The sequence below is a fragment of the Lynx rufus genome, unplaced genomic scaffold (genome assembly GCF_022079265.1).
Source record: "Lynx rufus isolate CCGP_SWC_20201006 ecotype Redwood Valley unplaced genomic scaffold, mLynRuf1.p SCAF_7, whole genome shotgun sequence".
In the NCBI taxonomy this organism is placed as follows: domain Eukaryota; kingdom Metazoa; phylum Chordata; class Mammalia; order Carnivora; family Felidae; genus Lynx; species Lynx rufus.
In genome coordinates this window covers 65,034,625-65,057,953 of record NW_025814889.1, presented here as the reverse complement: position 1 = coordinate 65,057,953, position 23,329 = coordinate 65,034,625, and the positions used below count along the sequence as shown (strand labels likewise).

General features: G+C 38.1%; 1 protein-coding gene across 1 annotated transcript in view; it reads left to right on the top strand.

Annotated features, from left to right (window-relative positions):
* The window catches only part of PKP2 (plakophilin 2), a 94,827-nt gene extending 72,370 nt beyond the window's left edge, over positions 1-22,457 (top strand). Inside the window, exons 7-13 of the mRNA XM_047066178.1 lie at positions 740-857; positions 1,725-1,889; positions 2,796-2,969; positions 9,858-10,011; positions 17,084-17,273; positions 20,554-20,641; positions 21,027-22,457. Of these exons, the coding sequence (XP_046922134.1) occupies positions 740-857; positions 1,725-1,889; positions 2,796-2,969; positions 9,858-10,011; positions 17,084-17,273; positions 20,554-20,641; positions 21,027-21,095 (958 nt within the window). The 3' untranslated portion in view covers positions 21,096-22,457. The remainder of the gene's footprint in view (positions 1-739; positions 858-1,724; positions 1,890-2,795; positions 2,970-9,857; positions 10,012-17,083; positions 17,274-20,553; positions 20,642-21,026) is intronic.
* The last annotated feature ends 872 nt before the right edge of the window (positions 22,458-23,329 follow it).

Sequence of the window (23,329 nt, the reverse complement as noted above, 5' to 3'; positions counted from 1 at the left end):
CAGTTCTCTATAAGGAAGCAATCTCCACTTGTAGATGTAGTTACTGTTTATAGAGAGATGTCATGACCTAGCAAAATTAGAAATAGACTAAGTACAAAGATATTTATAGGTCATGCTTTTGACTTAGGTCTTAACTGTGGAACTTTACACTTTTGTCACATCTGTCTGCCATTTTAGCTATTAAATCATCACATTTTAGAACATCTGAGTTGATATTTGTCAGTAATTGTTTACACTGAAATCTACAAAACCCCAAAATAATATAGTCCAACATCATGTCTTTATAAATGTGGAAATTGAGGCCCAGAGAATTTAAGTAACTTTAAGTTACTTAGAGTTAAGACACGGAACAGGTTGGGGCTTGGACATCTACTATACTGTGTCTAATGTACCATTTGTTCTTTTACTTGCAAAATGTTTGCCTCATATCTATCCTCTCAGAGATGGATTGCAGATTAAGTAAATGATGCTATGACCTTGGTGCTTAGAGTGAAGTAGACAGAAAGCTTTTATTGACATGACAACATGTTATATGAATATAGTTAGAAGTTGTGTCCAGATTTGAAAACCATTGAGAAATTGATAATTAATTGACCCCAGGAAGTGTCTGCCACACTTTTGCATATTTGTCAGTTTTCCAGACACGTGGAAGAAGCATCAATCAAATAAAGCTTTGAAATAAAGGCCTATTAGATACACAGCTTAAGTCTTATGGTTGGTTGTTTGTTTTTCCTGGTAGAAACATGAGCTCAGCAGGCCCTGATGGGAGGAAAGTGATGAGAAGGTGTGATGGACTGATTGACTCGCTGGTTCATTATGTTAGAGGAACCATTGCAGATTACCAGCCAGATGACAAGGTGATTCACGCGTTAAATATCTTGCATTTGATTTACCTACTTTGTCTTACTAAGACTCTTCAGAGTATTCTGGAAGTAGCTATTTGGCATTAACTCATTTGCTAAGCTTAAGATATCCCATCCATGCTTAGAAATATTAAAATCTGCCTAACCCCATTTTTCCGTCTACTTTCCAGACCCAAATTTACAATTAGCCATTTAACAACTCTGTGTAGATATTTGAATGGAGGCCTGTGCTACATGTGCAGCAATGAACTTAAATTCATCTCTTCTCTTACTCCCAAACTTGCTCCTTCTCTGAATAATCCTTCTTAACAATTATCACCATCCACCAAATGAAAGCAGAAATCTGAGTAATCTCCGACTACCTTCCTTCCTCACATCCTGTATCCACCAGGCAGCAAACCATGTGCGCTCCACTTCAGAAACGCCCTCCAGTTCGTCCATTCCTCCCTCATACTGCTGCTGCTGCCCTGGTTTATGCATCTTTCATGCTGATCACTGCAGTAGCCCCTAACTGGTCCTGTAAACAATAGCTTCAGTTTTCCAGCTCCATGTGACTACTAAATTATGTATCTTAAAATATAGAATCGTTCTGAACACACCCTTAAAAGTGAACTAGAAAGGCTCTCCGGGGTTGTAAGAAAGTCAGCCTCTATGTCCTAATATTGTGCTCATGACCGTTCGTGATCTAGCCATACTCATTCCACTCCCCGCACCCAGGGAACCCCACAGTCCAAGCACACCCTACAGCATCCAGTAAACTGTGTAAGATCTAAAACCTAGTAAGTCCTGTGATAGGTGATAGCATACGTGCAAAGGGGCATCTATGTGTATATGGTCAATATGCACATCCTCTTTTCTCAGGCCACGGAGAACTGTGTGTGCATTCTTCATAACCTCTCCTACCAGCTGGAGACAGAGCTCCCAGACAGATATTCCCAGAGTATCTATATTCAAAATCGGACTATCCAGGCCGACAACAACAAAAGTATTGGGTGTTTTGGCAGTCGAAGCAGGAAAATAAAAGAGGTATGTTGGGAAGACTTTGAAAGCCAAAGTGTGTATGTGTGTATTTCTGAGTACTTAGTGTATCTCAGGCACTATTTTAATTTGTTCTAATCCTTACATCCACCTTACGAGGTGTGCATTGTTGGTATCCTCATTTACTGATGAGGAAACAGAAGCACCGAAAGGTTAATGAATTTTCCCAGAAAAATTTAGGAAATTAGTAGAGGGGATAGAATTCAGTCCTGGGCAGTCTGGCTCCAGATTTGCATTGTTCACCGCAACGTCATACTGCTGTATGCTTTATAAGTTAGGAAATAAGCTTAATATAGTATAGTCAGTGGTGTAGAAATTGCTTAACATTAATAGTGACCCTGATGCTTGGCTCTGGATATCCTAAAAGTACACCCATACGAAGAAATACTGTGCATTCTGGCATTTTGTGAAAACTGGAAGAATGTCACCCCTCCTATTCCTCAGACTATCGTGGTGTGTATTTGTGAACTTGGAGAGCAACTGGTAAGCTTAGAATCCTGATGTTATCCCAGACAACTTCACAAGACTTGGGGAAGAGGCCTGTTTTTCTTATCTCCAGGGTGGTTGTGACTAATTTAGCTTCTAGCTTAACAGCAGCCTGAAAACTGTTCTAGAATAGCCTATGCTTAATTCTCTTAGATTCTCTTTCACTATGAAATGTAAAGTTGGGAGGTTTACAGGATGTTGTTAAGGAGAAACAGTCATTGTGAGCTCAAAGTTAACTGATTGGATATGATACCTATTTGCCTTTTCGTTTCCATACCAGGCGCTTGTTATTATGCAAAGTATTAGTCTCTCTAGACTAGATGGTATTTCTGCTCTCTTGGTTTGGGTGTGGAATTGTAGAAATGACTCGAAGGCATTAATTCTGGATTTCATTGTGTATGCGGTTAGCAATATCAGGACATGCCAATGCCAGAAGAAAAGAGCAACCCCAAGGGTGTGGAATGGCTGTGGCATTCCATCGTGATAAGGATGTATCTGTCCTTGATCGCCAAGAGTGTCCGAAACTACACTCAGGAAGCGTCTTTGGGAGCTCTGCAGAATCTCACAGCAGGAAGTGGACCAGTGAGTATCACCCCTGTTTTTCTGCTTTTTAAAAACAACGACATTGTTGGGGCGCCTGGGTGGCTCAGTTGGTTAAGCATCGGACTCTTGGTTTTGGCTCAGGTCATGATGTCACAGTTCGTGAGTTTGAGCCCTGTGTCGGGCTCTATGCTGACAGTGCGGAGCCTGCTTGGGATTCTCTGTCTCCTCTCTCTACCCCTCCGCTGCTGTCTCTGTCTCTCAAAATAAATAAATAAACATTAAAAAAAATAAGGACACTGTAGGACATACCTACATCAGGTTCAGAGATGAGGTAGTAAAGTAAGAGCAAAAGTTTTTCTCTCTTCGGTTAAGACAGTTCTCTATAATTTCCAGCAAGAGTTCCAGCTTTCTAGGACTTTCAGCCTCCATTTCTACAGAACCAAGTCAGGCTGTGAGTGAAAGACTCCTAGATATTTATATTAGAGCTCTTTCAGTTACAAGTCTCAGAATCCTACCTACTGGCCTGGGCAAAAAAGAGTAATTTCTTGGCTCATTTAACTGAAAAGTCCAAGGTGGTGGGTAAGGTGCTCCAAGAATTGTAATTATAACTTTATCTCTGGGTTCTCTTTGCTCTTTTGGTTTTATTCTCAAAGGCTCTCCTCATATGGCAGCAAAGGTCACCAGTGATTTCAGACTTACCTTTTATCCAGGCCAGTGTCCCCACAGAAAAGAAACTACCATTTTCTCAATAACTCCATTTGGAACTCAAGACATAAGTTTCACTTGCCCATTTCTGAAGAAGTACCTGTGGCTAGGAGCCTGTGATGTTCTGATTGTCCAGGACTCGGTAGTGTGCCCACATGTGAATTTCAGGGGATGGGTTAGAGCAGGCAGGGGTCACTGCCACTTGTATCACATGGACTGAAATGCTAAAGGAGTGGCTCATCACCAAAAGGAAGAATGAGTGCTGGGCAGGCAAAAACAACAGATGTCTACTGGGTATGGAGTTGGAAAGGACATCTGTGCTTTTGTGCCCCAAAAACTCAACTGCAGAATAAGGAGCTGCTTCTCTTCCTGATGTGCTTACTTTATACCAGCAAAGTAAAAAATATATAAAACAGTAAAAGCTCATTCCGTCCCCCATGTATTTTACACCTTAGTTCATACTTAGGGATTCTATTAATATGTAGTTATTTGAACTAAGCTTATATTCCTTGCCTTGGTCATGAAATCATTAGAATAACCCCCCCCATAATAGTTCATAATATGTCCAGTTTCCAATTATCCATCCCCATAGAGAAGAATACTCTTCTGGATAACAAAAATATTATTTATTCTTTACTTGAGAAACCATGTTCATTCTTTAATGTGTTTACAGAGAAGCTTGCTCTGTTTTGAACAAAATTGTGAAATAGTAAAACCAATATTTCTCTTAACAGAAATAGGAGTGCCTGGGTGACTCATTCAGTTAAGCATGACTCTTCATTTTGGCTCAGGTCAGGATCTCGAGCCTTGTATCAGATTCTCTTCTGGGTGTGGAGCCTGCTTAAGGTTCTCTCTCTCCCTCTCTGCCTGCCCCTCCCCTGTGTGTGCCTGGCTGGCTAAGTCAGTAGAGCATGTGACTCTCGATCTCGGGGTTGCGAGTTTGAGACCCATGCGGGTGTAGAGATTACTTAAAAATGTATATACGTGTGTGTATACACACACACACACACACACACACACGTATATATACATATATACACATATACATATACATATATACATATACATATATGTATATGTATATGACAAAACTTTAACCTCTCTGATTTTCTGCAAAATTTACTTGTGCATGAAGAGAAGGAAACAAGAAACTACCAGGAACGACACAGTCCTCTTACCTTCCCATTTTCCCATGCTAGGTTTCCCAAAACCATTTTTTTTTCACTTTGCCAAACTACAGAAACTCTTCTATTAGCTACCAGCCAACTTAAAAGAAAATGCCAGGAATTAACTTGGTGTGCATGTATGTGTATGGATATCTGAGTCCACTGTGTTCTGAGTATGGTTCAATATGAGCTAACCCTTTAAGCTTGGCTTTTAGCCTCTTCCAGTCCAAGATCTCTCATGGAATCCAAACAGTCCAGAAATGTTTCCATGTTCCTGAGGATAGATACTACATACAGAAACACTTACACTACTTAAGTTCTGAATATGTAGTTTATTACCTAGAGCTTAAGTTCCTTCATTCATTTATTAAACAAACATTTTTTGAGTGCCTACCGTATAGCAGGCACTAGCCTAGAGCTAAGCACATAGCAGTAAATAAGATTAAATCCCTGTGTTTGGTAATAATCTAACTGGGATAAACAAAATAGGAATTTAAGGCACTAGGAGATTCCAAGTCCAAAAGGAATCGAAGCATTGGAGATAGCCTCATAACTGTCCTAATTGTGTCAAGGCATTTAAAATCATACCTAATGTTAGACCAGTCCAGTTCCCTGAAAGGAGGCTTACACTGAACTGGTATTAATCCATACTCAGAATTGTTAGAGTTTAATTTGACTGGAGATTTATAGGAGAAAATCCTTGGCACCATGGGACAATGATATTTTCTTTTAAGTTAAAAGATGCTTTTTATGAAAATTTTAACTTACATATATATCTTTTATAGTTATCACTGTTCCTAATTTTGTTATGCTTAAATTGTGTGATAAAAAAATACTTGGTTTTATAATTTCCAAAAAGAATCATTGAATAGGAAAACATGAAAAGCAGGGCATTTAAAATAATTTCAGGAAATATCCAGTCTATTAAACTTGTATTCATAACTGAGATAGCACTGAGCAGTTGATGGTCATGTGCAAAGAGCCTAAACTAGAATGGATACAATGTGTGTGTCAGTTATGTATCAGTAGAAATAAGTTAATTAAACATCACATAGTCAAAGTTAAAAACCATTGAAATAAGCACTTTTCAAATTTCTAAAACACTTTAGAAGTTTTTAATTTCATATCTGTTAGGAAAAAACAAAACATATCCCCTACCCTCACACCTTACTAGAAAACAAGTTCCAACAGCAATGAGATTTAAATGTTAAAGACAAAACTATAAAGCTTGTGAAAGGATATCTTCATGATAGGGGAAGATTATTTAAAAGTGGATGCAAGGGGCGCCTGGGTGGCTCAGTCGGTTAAGCGGCCGACTTTGGATCAGGTCATGATCTCGCGGTCCGTGAGTTCCAGCCCCGCATCGGGCTCTGTGCTGACCGCTCAGAGCCTGGAGCCTGTTTTAGATTCTGTGTCTCCCTCTCTCTGACCCTCCCCCGTTCATGCTCTGTCTCTCTCTCAAAAATAAATAAACGTTAAAAAAAAAAAAACAAAAAACCATCTTGTTAAAAAAAAAAAAAAAGATAAAAGTGGATGCAAAAAGTACTACTATAAAGTATGTGTTTTATAAATTGACTACATTAAAATTAATAACTTATGGTGCTATGCTATCCAAAGACATTGTTAAGACAGTAAAGAGTCAAACCACAAAGTAGAAAAAGATTTTTGCAACGTGTGTAAGTAACAAAGGTTGGTATATAGAAAATATGACAACTCATCGCGGCGCCTGGGAGGCTCAGTCAGTTAAGCGTCCAACCTCGGCTCAGGTCATGATCTCACAGTTCATGAGTTCGAGCCCCGTGTTGGACTCTGTGCTGACAGCTTGAAGCCTGGAGCCTGCTTGAGATTCTGTCTCTCTGCCCCTCCCCTAGTCGCTCTCTGTCTGTCTCTCTCTCTCTCTCTTAAATATAAAAAATAAAACATAAAAAAATTTTTTTAAAAAACTCATCAAATTAACAATCAAAAGGTAATCCAAAGAAAACTGGCAAGAGACTTGAACAGGTGCTTCACAAAATGGCCAATAAACATTTGAAAAGGTATTTAAAACCTCCTTAGTAATCAGGACAATATGAACTAGAAGTGCTTTTTGCAAATAGTTGACTGACTAACTAATAGTCATTCTCACATATTCCCTAGAGCTGGAATACAAAAATCTCTTGGGTAAATCTGTCTGTTTACTTTCCTTTTTGAGCAAATTCTAAAGACCACCTCACTTCACTTTCTCATTTGCCTCCACGAATCAGAATTAATAAGACTAATATTTAGCTATTCTTTCCCCTGATTGATTAAACATCATTTGAGAATCCAAACTTCATCTAGACTTGCATGTTTCCAATTATCATTTTTATATACTAACATCAAAGCACTTTATTATATATAAGAATATATCATTAGGTGGTATAGTATGATATACGTACAAAACAAGATTTTAATTTTAAAAGCATCTTATGTCTCAAGAGAAAATAAAAATTTTAAGAAATAAATATCTTGTGATGTTTTAATCTATCTTGATCTCCTGAGATGATAGTAAATCTTTAGGAAAACTTGATAACATATTATTCATATAGTTCAGTTCAATAAATATTTACATAAGACCTCTCATGTTCTAGGCACTGTACAAGGCACTGAAAGGAAAAAAAAGAGTTGGATAAGACCCATTTCTTCCTTTAAAGGAGCTTCTAGCAGGAGAGATAGCAGTTTAGTATAGTTGTAACCTAGAGAATTAGGGAGTAATGATAAGGAAAGAGGAAAATGGATACCAGGCCAGACGAAGACATCTGAAGACCATTCTGGAAACCATGGAGAGTCATTACAGAGTTTAAACCTGAGGCGGAACATAATCAGATTAAATTTTAGAAGAGTCATTCTGGTGTGAGGCTTTGAATCCCCAACTGGCATTTAAAAAACAGAAAGTTGACTGGCAACATTTGGTTCCTAGTGGAGATTGGAGACCATAACTTCGCAGAAGTGCCAGTCCGCAAATGCACTATTTACTGTAGCAGTATTTGGTGGCCAAGTATAAAATCAATTTTGCAATTATACTGGGTAGGTAGAAAATAAGCTGGAATGATAAGAGAATTAAGGGTATTGAAAGATAGTTTGTGATGTGTTGGTTCATGTACAACTAGTCTAAATAAGAAAGAAAGTTAAAACGGAAGAGTATTGGCAACTTGAGGTGTGGGGAGTAAAGGTTGAGATAAGGGCACTGGAGTTCTTGATGAGGCTGAAGAAGAAATATAGTAGGAGTGAGGGACAGAGAGCAAAGTGAACAGGAAATTGTGTTCAGAGTATAACAGTTTATGTTTTCAGAGTCAAGATATTTTGGGATGAAATAGGTTCTGTATGACCATGGAAGTGAATGACTGATGTGTGGAAGAGATGACAGTCAGTGACATTTAGCAAGTCTAGGAACAAAGGCATAATTAATGTGGTCATCTGTAGTGAATGTGGAGTGGAGAAGGCTCTGAGCCAGGCTCCGAAGCCTCCAGTGGATGTTGGGAAAGGAACGGTAGGCCTTGAGATGACAAAGAAAATGCTATGGGGGTGATAGAGCTGGATGGCCATGACTCAGAAGACAGAGCTACTGCGTGTGAGGGAAGACATCTAGACAGGCCATTGGGAAGACAGAGGAATGCTAACCTACCTCTGTGCCCAAGTCACGGGAGTGGTACAGAATAAATAGCCTCCTCTGGATGGCTACAGAGGAAGGATTCTTCTCAGAGTGGAGCAAATAGTTTAATGGAGTGCTCTACAAGTTAGTGTGACAGACTTGTTTACAATAAAACATTCTAAAATAGTGATTGTTAAACTTCTTTTGAGTCTTGGACACTTTGAGTATCTAATAAAAGTTATAAACCCTTTCCCTGAGAAATTTTATTATAAACACAAAAATAAGTTTTCTTTATTTTTTATTTTTAAGTAATCTCTATCCCCAACATGGGGCTCAAACTCACAATCCTGAGATCAAGAGCCACATGCTCCACCAACTGAACCAGCCAGATGCCCCAATACAAAAATAGCTTTAAGGACTTGCTGTCCTCTCCCTAAAACCTTTCTGGGATCCAATCTTCAGAACCCCTGTTCTAAAAAGTACAGTAGAGAATATAAGAGCAAATCTGCAGGAGGGAGGAGAAAATAAGCAGTATTTAGATAAGATAAACAGAGAAGATAGACACCCTGAAGAATGGTGGGAATTTCTGGCAGGTGGCCTCAAGTTAGTTTCAGATAGAAATCTATAAAGTTGTAGACACAAGCCAAGATCCCTGTATTAGAGGTTTATTGATGCCAGGAAGGTTTTGGTCAGTACTCAAACTAATTTGCCAACCTAATTCCAAATAAGATTGGTCTCTAGTGGACTTGGACCTGGACCAGCAACTTGCATACACAGCCTCTGACTGAAAGCATCGAATTAGAAATAATCTAACGAGCCATACATTCTTTTCTCTAAAGGCCCAATATCTCTTTCAGAATAAACTGGCTTTTTAGAATTGAACAAGTTTATTAAGATATGTAAAATGCCAAAACTTAAGCAAAAAGAAACAGAAAAGGTGACTAAGCCAACAAATACATCGAATATTAATCAAAGGCATCTCCCTTTAAAATTTTTCTCAGTTGTCTTCGTGGATAAATTCCACCAGACCCACAAAGTTGAGATTATACTTACACAAATAGTTCAAGAAAATAGAAAAATGGAAAACATTATGCAACTAATTTCATGACACTAGTGTTTGATTCTAAAACATCATCCTTATATCCTTTTCACAATGCTGAGCTGAAGATATGAATAAAGAGGAAAGCAAGGAAAAGACAGGCCCATTTTATTTACGAACAGGCAAAAATATAGTAGGTAACCAAATCCAATATTCTATTTAAAAATACCTAATAAGCTGTTTTTCTCCAGAAATAAAATTGAAAACGTAATAAGAATTTAAAGGAAGTATCTTCAGGCTGGTTTCATCACAGCTTTAGTTTTAACACTCTCTGGTAATCTACAGAAATTTAAAATTAGTGTGAAGTCAAATGCAGTGATATTGATAAGATATGTCTCACGCAACAGATGCCAACATCAGTAGCTCAGACAGTTGTCCAGAAGGAAAATGGCCTGCAGCACACCCGGAAGATGCTGCATGTTGGTGATCCAAGTGTGAAAAAGACAGCGGTCTCCCTGCTGAGGAATTTGTCTCGGAATCTCTCTCTGCAGAATGAAATTGGTGAGTCAGCAAACGTGTCTTGATGTAGTGAATACATATCGAAAATATAAATTCAGGGGCACCTGGGTGGCTCAGTTGGTTAAGCATTCAACTCTTGATTTCGGTCATGATCTCATGGTTTGCAAGATCAAGCTCCATGTCAGGCACTGCACTGACGGCACAGAGCCTGCTTCGAATTCTCTCTCTCCCTCTCTATCTGCCCCTTCCCTCCCTCCCCTCTCTCTGAAAATGGGTAAATAAACTTAAAAAAAAAGAAAGAAAAGAAAATATAGGGGCATCTGGGTGGCTCAGTCAGCTAAGCATCTGACTTCAGCTCAGGTCATGATCCCATGGTCCATGAGTTCAAGCCCTGCATTGGGCTCTGTGCTGATAATTCAGAGCCTGGAGCCTGCTTTGGATTCTGTGTCCCCCTCTTTCTCTGCCCCTCCACCACTTATGCTCTGTCTCTCTCTCTCTCTCTCTCTCTCAAAAATAAATAAACATTAAATTAAAAAAAAAATACAAATGCAATAAAACATTGTCTGTATCACTTTTTTTTTTTTTTGCAATGATGAACTGAAAATGTGACTAAGGAGCAAAATGTGATAAAATAGACCTGGCCTTTGCACCCAGGCATCAAGGGTCCCCTTTCTCCCAGGGTCTCAAATAGGATTTTTCTTAATATCCAGCGTTTTGTTTTGTTTTGTTTTGTTTTGTTTTGTTTTGTTTTGTTTTGTTTTAATTACTATAGAAGGGAAACTTAGACCTAATTATAATTAACAAGGTAAGTACATATTTGATGTTTTTCTGCCTTCAGTTGTATCATTGTGGATAGTCTTTTTAACCTATGCACCTGGCTTTCGGGATGCTCTCTGGGTGGCCTACTTAAGTGCTGCTCTTCTGAAACATTGAAAGTGTACACAGAGTGGTGTTCACTTTAGAACCTTGGTCCTTGGGGTGCCTGGGTGACTCAGTCAGTTGAGTGTCCGACTCTTAATTTCGGCTCAGGTCATGATCCCAAGGTCGTGGGATTGAGCCCTGCATCAGGCTTCACTCTAAGCGTGGAACCTGCTTGGGAATCTCTCTCTCTCTCTCTCTCTCTCTCTCTCTCTCTCTCTCTGCCCATTTCCCCCGTTCACTCTCTCTCTCTAAAAAAAAAAAAGAAGAAGAAGAAGAAGAGACTTGGTCCTTGTTGTGCTAGAAAAAAATGAATGAACAGATCACACACAAAAAAAAGACAAAAAGGAGGAGTATACTGAATGTAGTGGATTCAGCATAGATGGTTTTTAAATGAATACAATGAAACATTTGCTTTATTTTTGAGAGTCTTTATTATTGACAAAGGTGATAACTATTTACACCATCAAATAATGTTTTCATTTGCTTTATACATAGAAATGCCTGATATGGGGCACCTGGGTGGCTCAGTCGGTTAAGCAGCCGACTTCGGCTCAGGTCATGATCTCATAGTCCATGAGTTCGAGCCCCGCATCGGGCTCTGTGCTGGCAGCTCAGAGCCTGGAGCCTCTTTCAGATTCTGTGTCTCCCTGTCTCTGACCCTTCCCTGTTCATGCTCTGTCTCTCTCTATCTCAAAAATAAATAAACGTTAAAAAAAAAATTAAAAAAAAAAGAAATGCCTGATAAATACTTGTGAATCAAGTCAAAAACTATAAAATGAGATAATAGGAAAATAATGCCAAAAATCAGTCATGCTTCTAATGCTCCATAAATTAGTCATTTCTGACAACTTGAAAACTAGTTTTTCACAAAATTCTACTAAATTTATAAACAAATGCTTGTTTGTTTTGGTGGACACACACACACACACACACACACACACAGCACCAGAGATACTGAAGTCTGATTATGTCTTAATAATGTCATTTCCAAAGCCAACCAGCAGCACAACATTGGAGAGGTAGTTTCATACAATGGTTTCGTGCCCATAATAAATATAGAGAGAGCCTGGAAATTTTTCAGTGAATATGAAAGAAACCTTGCCGTAGGCACTCTGAAAATTATGAAAGTGTTCTCTTCATTGTCCTTTGTGGACTTTTGTGTTGCACTTTAATCAGGTATATTATCTTTGACTTTTTTTTTTCTTTCCCTAAAGGAAATGTTGACTCCATCTTTAAAACAGTGCCGATGGAAATAACTGTGCTCCACACATTATGCATGTGCCTTCAGGGCAAAAATGCTGTTGGTCTCAGGTTCAACCATCCTCTAACTGTTGAGAAGATACAAATACAGCCCCATACTTTATTTTTTTATAAATAAGCATTGTATTTAATTCTTCAATGGAGCGGGAAATGACCTTGGCAGAATCAAGGTTTTTTTGTATTTCACTACACTTAATGTTTATCTATTTTCTTTGTTTACCTACTTTGAGTGACTTCTGGCCTTCATACATTGCATCTTAAATTTTGTTGACAAGCTTGGGTAATTACAATATTCATACTTTCTTTTTCCGTTAACAATTAATGGCTTAGCAATGTGACTTCTCATTCCATATTTGTCACTTTTAAGCAGAAGCTAGGTAAGTGGAAAATCATTGTTCTGGATGGTTTTATTAAATAATAACAACATCAATTAAAAAAAGATATGTGTTCATTTAAAAAATTCAAGAAATTAAGAAAAGCATAATAAATGAAGCAAAAAATACTTCCTCTTACCACTTGGAAAATAACCATTGGTAACATTAGGTGAATATTATTCCTGAGATCTCTCTATACCTATCTACCTATGATAAAAGTTTAGACAAAGAGAGAACTAAATAAATCATGCTATTAAAATTGGATCATACATCTAGTGGTTAACTAAAAATTATTAGAGTTAATTTTAACAAAATAAAAGCAAACTGAATGATACAGAATAACTTCAAATACATTTTTCATTACATTTCAGGCATGTTTTAGAGATTGTGATAATGTGTGCTCGAGTTTGTCTCAGTCCTGATCTCTAACTCTTGGCCAAATCCAGAAGAATGTCTTAATTGCATGTGTAGCAATCTTAGTCTCCTCAATCACCAATAATTCATCTTGTTGTAACATTCATGTCATGTGTGTGCAACGTGTGTCAGTAGCCCGTAAAAAGATAAAACAGAAAGAAACAAAGGAAAGAAGAAAGGGGAGTCAAGAAGGGGAAGAGGGAGGAAAGTTTCTATTCCAATATCTATATTTATTCTAGTTTGTCATTTTAGTGGTCCTGTTAATTCAAGTGCCATGTAACCTGTAGGTGATGCCTACTGAGCATTATAGGGAGGACCAGTGTTTTGTTAAATAGGTCTGGCCTTCTCCTTCATTATGGAATAGATCCAAAGGATTATTATGTTACAGTCACATCAGAGTTTATGGTGACCTGCCTGATCCAAATCCTCTTGCTAATGAAGTAGTTTGCACTAAAAGTTAGTTTTGGGGCGCCTGGGTGGCTTAGTCGGTGAAGTGTCCGACTTGAGCTCAGGTCATGATCTCACGGCTCGTGAGTTCGAGCCCCGCATCAGGCTCTATGCTGACAGCTCAGAGCCTGGAGCCTGCTTCAGATTCTGTGTCTCCCTCTCTCTCTGCCCCTTTCCCACTCATACTCTGTCTCTTTCTCTCAAAAATTAATAAACACTGAAAAAAATTTTTTAAGTTGTTCAATTTGTTTTATGCAGCCTGTAACTGTGATGAGGCTTTTATCTGTAAAATTCTGATGAGATTATCTGTTATTTTGGGGGGAATTTTTAAATGTTAATTCCAGTGTAGTTGCCATACAGTGTTCTATTAGTTTCAGGTGTACAATATAGTGATTCAACAATTCCATACCTTACTCAGTGCTCATCAAGATAAGTGTACTCTTAATATCCCTTTACCTATTTCACCCATCCCCTCACCCAGCTCCCCTCTTGTGACCATCAGTTTCTTCTCTATAGTTAAGCATCTGTTTTTTTGTTTTGTCTTTTTTTCCTTTGTTGATTTGGTCTGTTTCTTAAATACTACATAGGAGTGAAATCATATGGTATTTGTCTTTCCTTGACTGAATTATTTTACTTATTAGCATTATAGTCTCTAGCTCCACCCCTGTTGTGACAAATGGCAATATTTCATTCCTTTTTATGATGAATAATATTTCATATAATACACCCACACCCCGCATCTTCTTTATCCATTCATCTATCAGTGGACACTTGGGCTACTTCTATAATTTGGCTATTGTAAATAATGCTGCAATAAACATAGGAGTGTGTAAATCCCTTTGAATTAGTGTTTTTGTATTCTATGGGTAAATACCCAGTACTGCGATTACTGGATGGTAGGGTAGTTCTATTTTTAATTTTTTGAGGAACCTCCATAGTGTCTTCCACTGTAGCTGCACCAATGTGCATTCCCACCAATAGCACACGAGGGTTCCCCTTTCTTCACATCCTCATCAACACTTGTTGTTTCTTAAGTTTTTTATTTTAGCCGTTCTGACAGGTAAGAGGTAGTTTTTCATTGTAGTTTTGATTTGTATTTCCCTGATGATAAGCAGTGGTAAGCATCTTTTTATGTGTCTGTTAGCCATCTGTATGTCTTCTTTAAAGAAATGTCAATTCATGTCTTATGCCCATTTTTTTAAATTGGATTATTTGTTTTTTGGAGGTGAGTTGTATAAGTTCTTTATATATTTTGCATACTAACCCTTTATCAGATATAGCATTTGCAAATACCTCCTCCCATTCCAAAGTTGTCTTTAGTTTTGCTGGTTGTTTTCTTTGCAGTTCAGAAGCTTTTCTTTTGATATAGTCCCAGTAGTATATTTTTGCTTATGTTTCCCTTGCCTCAGGAGACAGATCTAGAAAAATGTTGCTATGGCCAATGTCAGAGAAATTACTGCCTGTGCTTTCTTCTAGGACTTTTATGGTTTCAGGTCTCACACTGAAGTCCTTAATCAATTTTGAATTTATTTTTGTGTATGGTGTAAGAAAGTGGTCTGGTTTCATTCTTTTGCATGTTCCTGTCCAGTTTTCCCAACACCATTTGTTGAAGAGACTGTTATTTTCCCATTGGGTATTCTTGCCTCCTTTGTCGAAGATTAATTGAATATAATTGTGGCTTTATTTCTTTGTAGCCTCATGCTTTCGTAAGATGATCCACTGATAAACCTCCCCTCATTTTAATTACACTTAAATTCACTTAATTCCATGATGTCCATCTAAATTCAGTGGAAAGAAAATTCACATTCTCAAGGCCTTTAATTCTGTGATTTAACATATTAAAAGGAGGAAGCCTTCTGATAATAATTTGTTTCTATTGGGAGATTACTACTTGCAGGGTGCTGTGATCAATTAACACATTAACTCATTTAATCCCTCACAACAACCCTGTGAAGTAGATACTATTATTATCCCATTTTATAGATTAGGACAATGCAGCATTGAGAGGTTAAGCAGCTTGCCCAAACCACACAGCCATTGGGTGGCAGAGGCAAGACTGAAATGGAAGAAGTGTGGCTTCAGAGACTGAGCTCTGAGCTCTAAACACTGTGCTGTGATGCTTTAATAACCGTGGAAAACAGAGTTCAGGTCTTTGAGCAGAACGTGTGTCTTTCCTGTCAATCAGGTCCACATATTATCAAAGGATGACAATTGTTCAGTTCCTTTTTTGCACACCTCTCTGTTCTAGGCATAGTGATTCATGCTGGAAATACAGAGATGAATTTGATAATTGTTCTCAGGAGCCCATAGCCCCACTTGGAATTCAGACAGGCACATAACTAATTACAATCCAGTATTCTAGAGAAGTGCGCAGTTCAGGGTGCCACATAAACTCAGATGAAAAACAACAAAATTGGGGCACCTGGGTGGCTCAGTTGATTAAGCGTCTGACTTCGGCTCATGTCATTGTCTCACAGTTGGTGAGTTTGAGCCCCATGTCAGGCTCTGTGCTGACAGCTCAGAGCCTGGAACCTGCCTCAGATTCTGTGTCTCCCTCTCTCTCTGCCCCTCCCCTGCTCATACTCTGTCTCTCTCAAAAATAAACATTTAAAAAAAATTTTTTTAAAGAAAATTAAGCAGAAGTTTTCATTATACAACCATGATAAACACAACACTGTATTCAAGAGTTGTGAGGAGAAATAGAAGCAGGAGAAATAGATAGCCAGGAACTTACATACAGAGTGAAAAAATAAAATAGTTTTTTTCTCCTTTTTATTTAAAAAAAAAATTTTTTTTTTTTTAACGTTTATTTTTGAGACAGAGACAGAGCATGAACGGGGGAGGGTCAGAGAGAGAGGGAGACACAGAATCGGAAGCAGGCTCCAGGCTCTGAGCCATCAGCCCAGAGCCCGATGCGGGGCTCAAACTCACAGACCGTGAGATCGTGACCTGAGCCGAAGTCGGACGCTTAACCGACTGAGCCACCCAGGCGCCCCTCTCCTTTTTAAATATTAGTATTATTTGTACATTGATGAAACTAAGCAGTACAGATAATTTTTTAAAAAATTTTTGGTCACCGTCAATATTGTTGTAGAAGAACAAGTCCTATTCATATGTTAGTGTATTTCTTCTCAGGTTTCTTTTGCGTATTTTCTTTTCTAATGTTTATATTATGGATTATTTAAGTATATTAATTTTTCATAAAGAATATTAACAAATATTTTCTTGTGTTACATGTTTCATAAATATTTGGGGGGTGTATAATATTCTTTGCAGCTTGGTTTTTGATAGTATCCTATCACTGAGTTACTTGGGCATTTTATCATTTGTCACTTATAGATAATACTATAATAAAAATCTCTGCATAAAGCTTCTTCTATTTTTAAAGTGATATCTTTAGGATGAATTTCCAGAAGTGGAATTACTAAATTAAAGGATGTGAAAGTTTTTTAAATTCTTGATGTTTCTGTCAAATTGTCATTGTCATTTCTATCAAAAGATTTCCAGTGTACTGAGCACTGAGTATCCTCTTTTTAAGAATCTTTTTAAAAATTGAATAATAGAGAGATTACATCTTTCCATATATTTCTTAACCAGTTGTGTTTCTTTTTAAAATATTCTTTACCCAAAATATCTTGGGATGTTCGGATTTAGAGACAACCTTTTTAATCAAGTATTCTTCTTCTTTCATTTTATAGCCAAAGAAACTCTACCTGATTTGGTTTCCATAATTCCTGACACAGTCCCGAGTACTGACCTTCTCATTGAGACTACAGCCTCTGCCTGCTACACATTGAACAATATAATCCAAAATAGTTACCAGAATGCACGGGACCTTCTAAACACTGGGGGCCTGCAGAAAATCATGACTATCAGCTCAGGCGATGTGTAAGTCCTGTAGTATCTGCCTGTTGGCTCTCTTCCCTTTCCTCATACCACTCCCAACACCCATCTGTAAATCTAGCTGTGAATGTGCAATCATTGAGGACCATGGGTAACGTGGCCAAAGAACGAGATTGTAACGCTGGGCCAAATCATTTGGTTCAATCCTTAGTAATCAAGCAAGTGAAAGACTGAATTCCCCAAACCCAATAGTTGCCCATTATCTTCTAAAGTATCCAGCTAGAGGCACCTGGGTGGTTCAGTTCGTTAAGCGTCCGACTTCTGCTCAGGTCATGGTCTCACAGTTAGTGAGTTTGAGCCCTGCATCAGGCTCTGTGCTGATAGCTCAGAGCCTGGAGCCTGTGTCCATTCTTTGTCTCCCTCTCTCTCTCTGCCCCCCCACCCCTGCTCATGCTCGCTCTCACGCTCTCTCTCAATCTCTCTCTCAAAAATAAAATTAAAAATTAAAAATTAAAAAATTAGGGGCACCTGGGTGGCTCAGTCGGTTAAGCATCTGACTTTGGCTCATGATCTCCTGGTTCATGCACTTGAGCCATGTCAGGCCCTGTGCTGACAGCTCAGAGCCTGGAGCCTGCTCTGGATTCTGTGTGTCCTTCTCTCTCTGCCCCTCCCCAGCTCGCGTTCATTCTCTCTCTCTCTCTCTCTCTCTCAAAAAAATGTAAACATTAAAAAAAAACCTTAAAAATAAAAATAATTTAAAAAATTTTTAACTGAAGTATCAAGCTAGTCAAATGCCATATCTTCTCTGGGTAGCACATTCCAGCCTTTTATTGACCTAACGAATTCATTTATTTCCCAGAGCCATAACTATGATTTAAGAATAGGAGAATATAGGCAATGTGGAAGTCCTGTGGACAGGGATTGCCCTTTTCCTCACTTAAATCTGGAGCCAATATCACCCCAGTGGCTTAAAAGAAGCAGTAATAACACAAGAAGTAGGAGGCAACATAATCAAATTCTTGCTTTCTTGGTTTTCTCTATCACATCTCTTCCACGTCTTATTCCCTTTTGAGAATAGAAGTTCTAATGCATATAAGTCATTCCACATCGCTGTTTCTGTGTCTTTAAATTTTCCCCATTAAAAAAAAAGTGAGGAAGAGAATGAAAAACCTTGTATAACAAAATCATTATTATTAGTTAATTTAGAGACATGGGATCCAAAGAGGGCATGAAGATTATTATATTTTTCTCTTTATACAATTCTGAACTGTTTGACTTGTTAAATACAAGTTACTTTTATAAATAACCAAGCAAGAGAAGAAATGTTACAGCCCAATTATAATGAGTTGCAAAGCAAACAGACTTTACCTATGGTAGACAAATGTGTGCTTAGCCACACAGGGGCAAGCCTAGGGGTCTGTGGTATCCTGGAGTACTTGTGCTCTGCAGCCCCACTCTGGCAAGCCTCATAGGGAAGGAAGACCATATTCAGAGTCATAGGATAAAACGGAGCACTGGTTAGAATGTGAGTTCCCCGAGTCAGAATATCCACCTGTCCCCAGCGACTGGCAAAGAGCAGTTACTTAATTTGTGGGAAGATTGAATGATTACTGTATAAAACAGAAATGACTATTCCGAGTAGTCATCCATGCTCCTAAGCAAATCTCAGTAAGACCTATGATTTTAATTATTTGAGTATTCAGACACATGAGATCTCATAAGCACATGAGAACTTTTGGAAACTTCTTATAGCTTAACAACAAATGGGGATGTCTGACTCTGTTACTTCCTTTTTGCCTTGAGTGTCCGTCCATTTGTGAACCAGTCCTCATATGCCCTGTCTCCAAAAAAAAAAAAAAAAAAAAAAAAAAAAAAAATCAACAAGGAGCTTCTACCAGATGTGCCTGCTTTTCCGTCCTTGTGACAGTGCTGGGTAACTGACCTGTAATTTAAGGGCTAGACTGGAAATAAGTTGCCATATATAGCATTTTTTTTCAAATAAATAATTTCAAAGTGCCAAACAACCAATTGATAAACTATGAATATAAAACATTTGCAATTCAAGAACACTTTCCAATTTTAGATATCAGAGACCCATAGTCTTCATGGATTTATGGGTACTTCAGTATTAGCAAGTGAGTCCAAGAACTCCATGAAGTACTAAAAGAATCTGTGAGGTGCTGATTTGGCTTCCCCTTCATACAAGTCTGGTATGGAAGAGAAAGGCTCTTAGCCAAAGAATGACCCCAAGATGTGCTTCTCCATACAGTACTGCATTTTTAGTTCATGGTTGCCTGTTTACAAACGCCCATGATATGAAAAATTAAATCTTTGTTTCTTTGGGGGCCCCTGGGTGACTCAGTTGGTTAAGCGTCCAACGATTTCAGCTCAGGTCATGATCTCATGGTTTGTGAGTTCGAGTCCCACATTGGGCTCTGCACTGACAGTGTGGAGCCTGCTTGAGATTCTCACTCTCCCTCTCTTCCTCTCCCTGCTCACGCACTCTGTATCTCAAAATAAATAAACATTAGAAAAAAAGCTTTGTTTCTTTGTTAGAAGACAAAATTTGGCCGTATGCGATTTGAGGTGATGGAAAAGAGAGAGCTCTAAGAAAGCAGAGAACCTTAGCCAGAAATAGGAAGTTCAGTACAAATTTAAAAGTAAAACATCAAAAACTAATAAGTACAGTGTTCATTTCTGTGGTGACTTGGCTATATAAGAGGAGTGCATTTTCCATTTGCTCTATACAAGAACAAAGAAATTTTGAAACTATTTTAAATGTTTCAAGAATTTATTAACTTGAAAATATCACTCCTAATTCATAGAGTAGTGTAGGAGGTATATATGTTTTTCAGTCCTGCTTTTCTGCATTTGTATTCTATAAATATATATTATAAACATACAAATATATTTCTATTCTACAAATAGTATATGTATAATATTTAATATAAACATATTTAATTGTGTTTAATGTAATATAAAATAAATGGAAATAGTGTATACAAATATACAAATTTTATTTTGTAAGTTAATTCAAGGATTTATGGAATCTAAGGACATATTCCTTATAAATATTAGGAATATGCTCTATAAACTGATAGCCCTGTGCTAGTGTTTTTAAAAGATGAAAAAAAGTGGTTTTTTTAACCTAGTGTGGCCCCTGGCCTTCAAAGCTCACCATCCAATTCTCTTGTCATGGTGAGTGACCTGACTTAATGGATGGCCACCAAGCAACAGCAGATAAAGATTTATGGAATGTCTGAGGCAACATCCAGAAGCCTGACACACTCTCACTGATCTCAGAATGCTTTCTTCCTTTTTTCAGTTATGCCTCCAACAAGGCAAGTAAAGCTGCTTCTGTTCTCCTCTATTCTCTGTGGACGCACACGGAGCTCCATAATGCCTACAAGAAGGTAAGTACACTAGAAAGGTGAGTGTTGCAGTTAATAGGCAGATAATAGTGGTCCCCTGGTGAGAGATCAATAAAAACATTTAGCATTTTCTTGGGGCACCTGGGTGGCTCAGTGGGTTGAGCCGACTTTGGCTCAGGTCATGATCTCATGGTTCATGAGTTTGAGCCCCATATCAGGCTCTCTACTGTCAGTGCAGAGCCCTCTTCAGATCCTCTGTACCCCCCTCTCTCTGCCGCTCCCCTGCTCGTGTTCTCTCTCCCTCTCCCTCCCTCTCCCTCCCTCTCTCTCTCTCTCTCTCTCTCTCAAAAAAAAGTTTTTTTTTAAACTGCATTTTCTTGGATGACAGTGTTGTTACCTTTCACATATCTGTTTGCTTATTCCAAAGGCTCAGTTTAAGAAGACAGATTTTGTCAACAGCCGGACTGCCAAAGCCTACCACTCCCTTAAAGACTGAGAAAATGAAACAGAGCTCTCCGAAATCTCAACCATCCGCAGCCATAAAAAAGCCCCAGAGGAAAACACCTATTTTTCTACTTCCCAGCCCAAGAAACCTCAAAAAAGCATGCCCTGTTTCTTATCCTTTTCTATTTCCATGGTCCCCAGAATCCAGAGCACAAATAATCAGAATAATAATTTTATTAGTTTTCCAGAAGACTTTTGCAAGTTTGCTACCACTAGGCACTGGTAACAGGCTTGATTTTATCCTCCACTGGTAGTGGTCTTTGTGATCAGGGCTTACGGCACAGGGCCTCCTGGAAGCAAAACGTGGATTCATGTGGAATGGACGTAACAGAATAAGGAAAGAAGTCATTGTATGACTAGGATTTTAAAAGTTTGATTTACATTTACGTTCCTTTCCGGTCTCCATGTTTTGTCACTCAAATGCACGTTGTTTCACCTTTGAGCTACGTGTGTGTGGTTCTGCGGTGTTGAAACAGAATGGAAATGACGAAGAATACTGACAGAGTTATCCAGGAGAAATTTTAATGGCAAAATTATATGTTTGTTTACTCTATGCTTGTTTTTATCCTCTTGAATATTTTTTCTCTGATTTTAAATGAACTTAAAAGTTTTAGATCACAGCGTGCATGACTCTAAGAAAGTGAAATTGAAATGAAGTGATCATAGCAACTTTAAAAATCTTTTCAAAGGCAACTGTGCTTATGAAATTCAGTGTTTCCTCTAAACACCGTGTAAATGCTTTTCTTGCTCAAGGAAAATATGAATAACAACACCATTAAATGCAAATCTCTTCTGAATAGTAGGATTCAGTGTGATCTATCTCCTGGACTTTTTCAGTTACTGCCGTGGGCTGATAGAAAATGGACTCTATATTCTTCAGCTCCAAAAGGAACCAAACCTCTCAAACAGCTGGGTGAGCCCAGGGCACTGAAAACACAGCTCATTTTAATGAATTGCATCATCAACCAGCCCAACTTTGCCCAACATTTAAAAAAATAGCGCAGAGCCTCTAAATCTCATGTGATCTTCCTCAAGCCATTATTTTAAATGAAGGAAACTCTAGAGCAAAAAATGAAGACGTTATATTGAGGGAAAATATTTCAAGGCCACCCAGAAATGATATGAGAAACACTAATGTTGAAAAGTTGACAACCTCATTTATCGAAGCAAACACTCTGTCAAGTGTTCTTTTAACTGAGCTCTGATTAATACCATTTCCATAGAATTAGTCTTCTCAATTACAATTCTGTTATATTTTGCTTTTTTAAAAAAAATCCAACAATGTTTGCTGTAAGAAAGTAGGAAGGAAAAATGTCTTTCAGCTCCTTTTGGCCAGAAAAGTGTAATAGAAAATAAATTCCCATTTTCAATTTGAATGTGTACTTAAGTCTTTATTACATTTAGGCATTAAAATTATTTTAATTTTAAAAGCTCAATGGAGAAGACTTAGGTTTCTAACCTAGTTCAAAATGAAATTAAATACCAATTTCTTTTTTAAATTTTTAAATGTTTATTTTTGAGAGAGAACAGGTGGGGGATGGGCAGAGAGAAAGGGAGACACAGAATCCGAAGGAGACTCCAGGTTCTGAGCTTTCAGCACAGAGCCTGATATGGGTCTCAAACCCACAAACCATGAGGTCATGACCTGAGCTGAAGTCGGACGCTTAACCAACTGAGTCACCCAGGCGCCCCCAGATGTCAATTTTTAATACTAAGGAGAGAAATCATCTGTTTTTTCAGAGTTTTGATGAATACAGCATTTGGAGCATATTTATTCCTCCAGATAACTGAAGTATGTTCAAGAAGTTTCTATGGTTTTTAAAGCACTAGTAAAGCCTTCAATGACTTTAAACACGAAAGGAGGCAAAATAATGTTGCCTGCATTGGTATCTCTGTATGTCTGATTATTGTGTATTGTGGCATATGTGGTATGATTGACATGACATTTGAGGACTTGACCTGATAAACTTCAGTTGCTAAGGATTTAATACTTTGTAATTATTTCTATTCCTTCCCTAATTAATGCCTAAATTCTTTACTAACAAATACTTCCTATAAGAAAATGGGACTGGCTAATGACTAAAGCTTGTAAAAAAGGAGAGACCTACGAATGTGTTAGATTTTAGTAAATTTGAGTGGGTCTGTGACCCTGAAAGGATAGACTCTGTCTGATCCCCATGTCCTGCTTTGTTCACCCTGATTACCAAAACCTCACTACTTTACTCT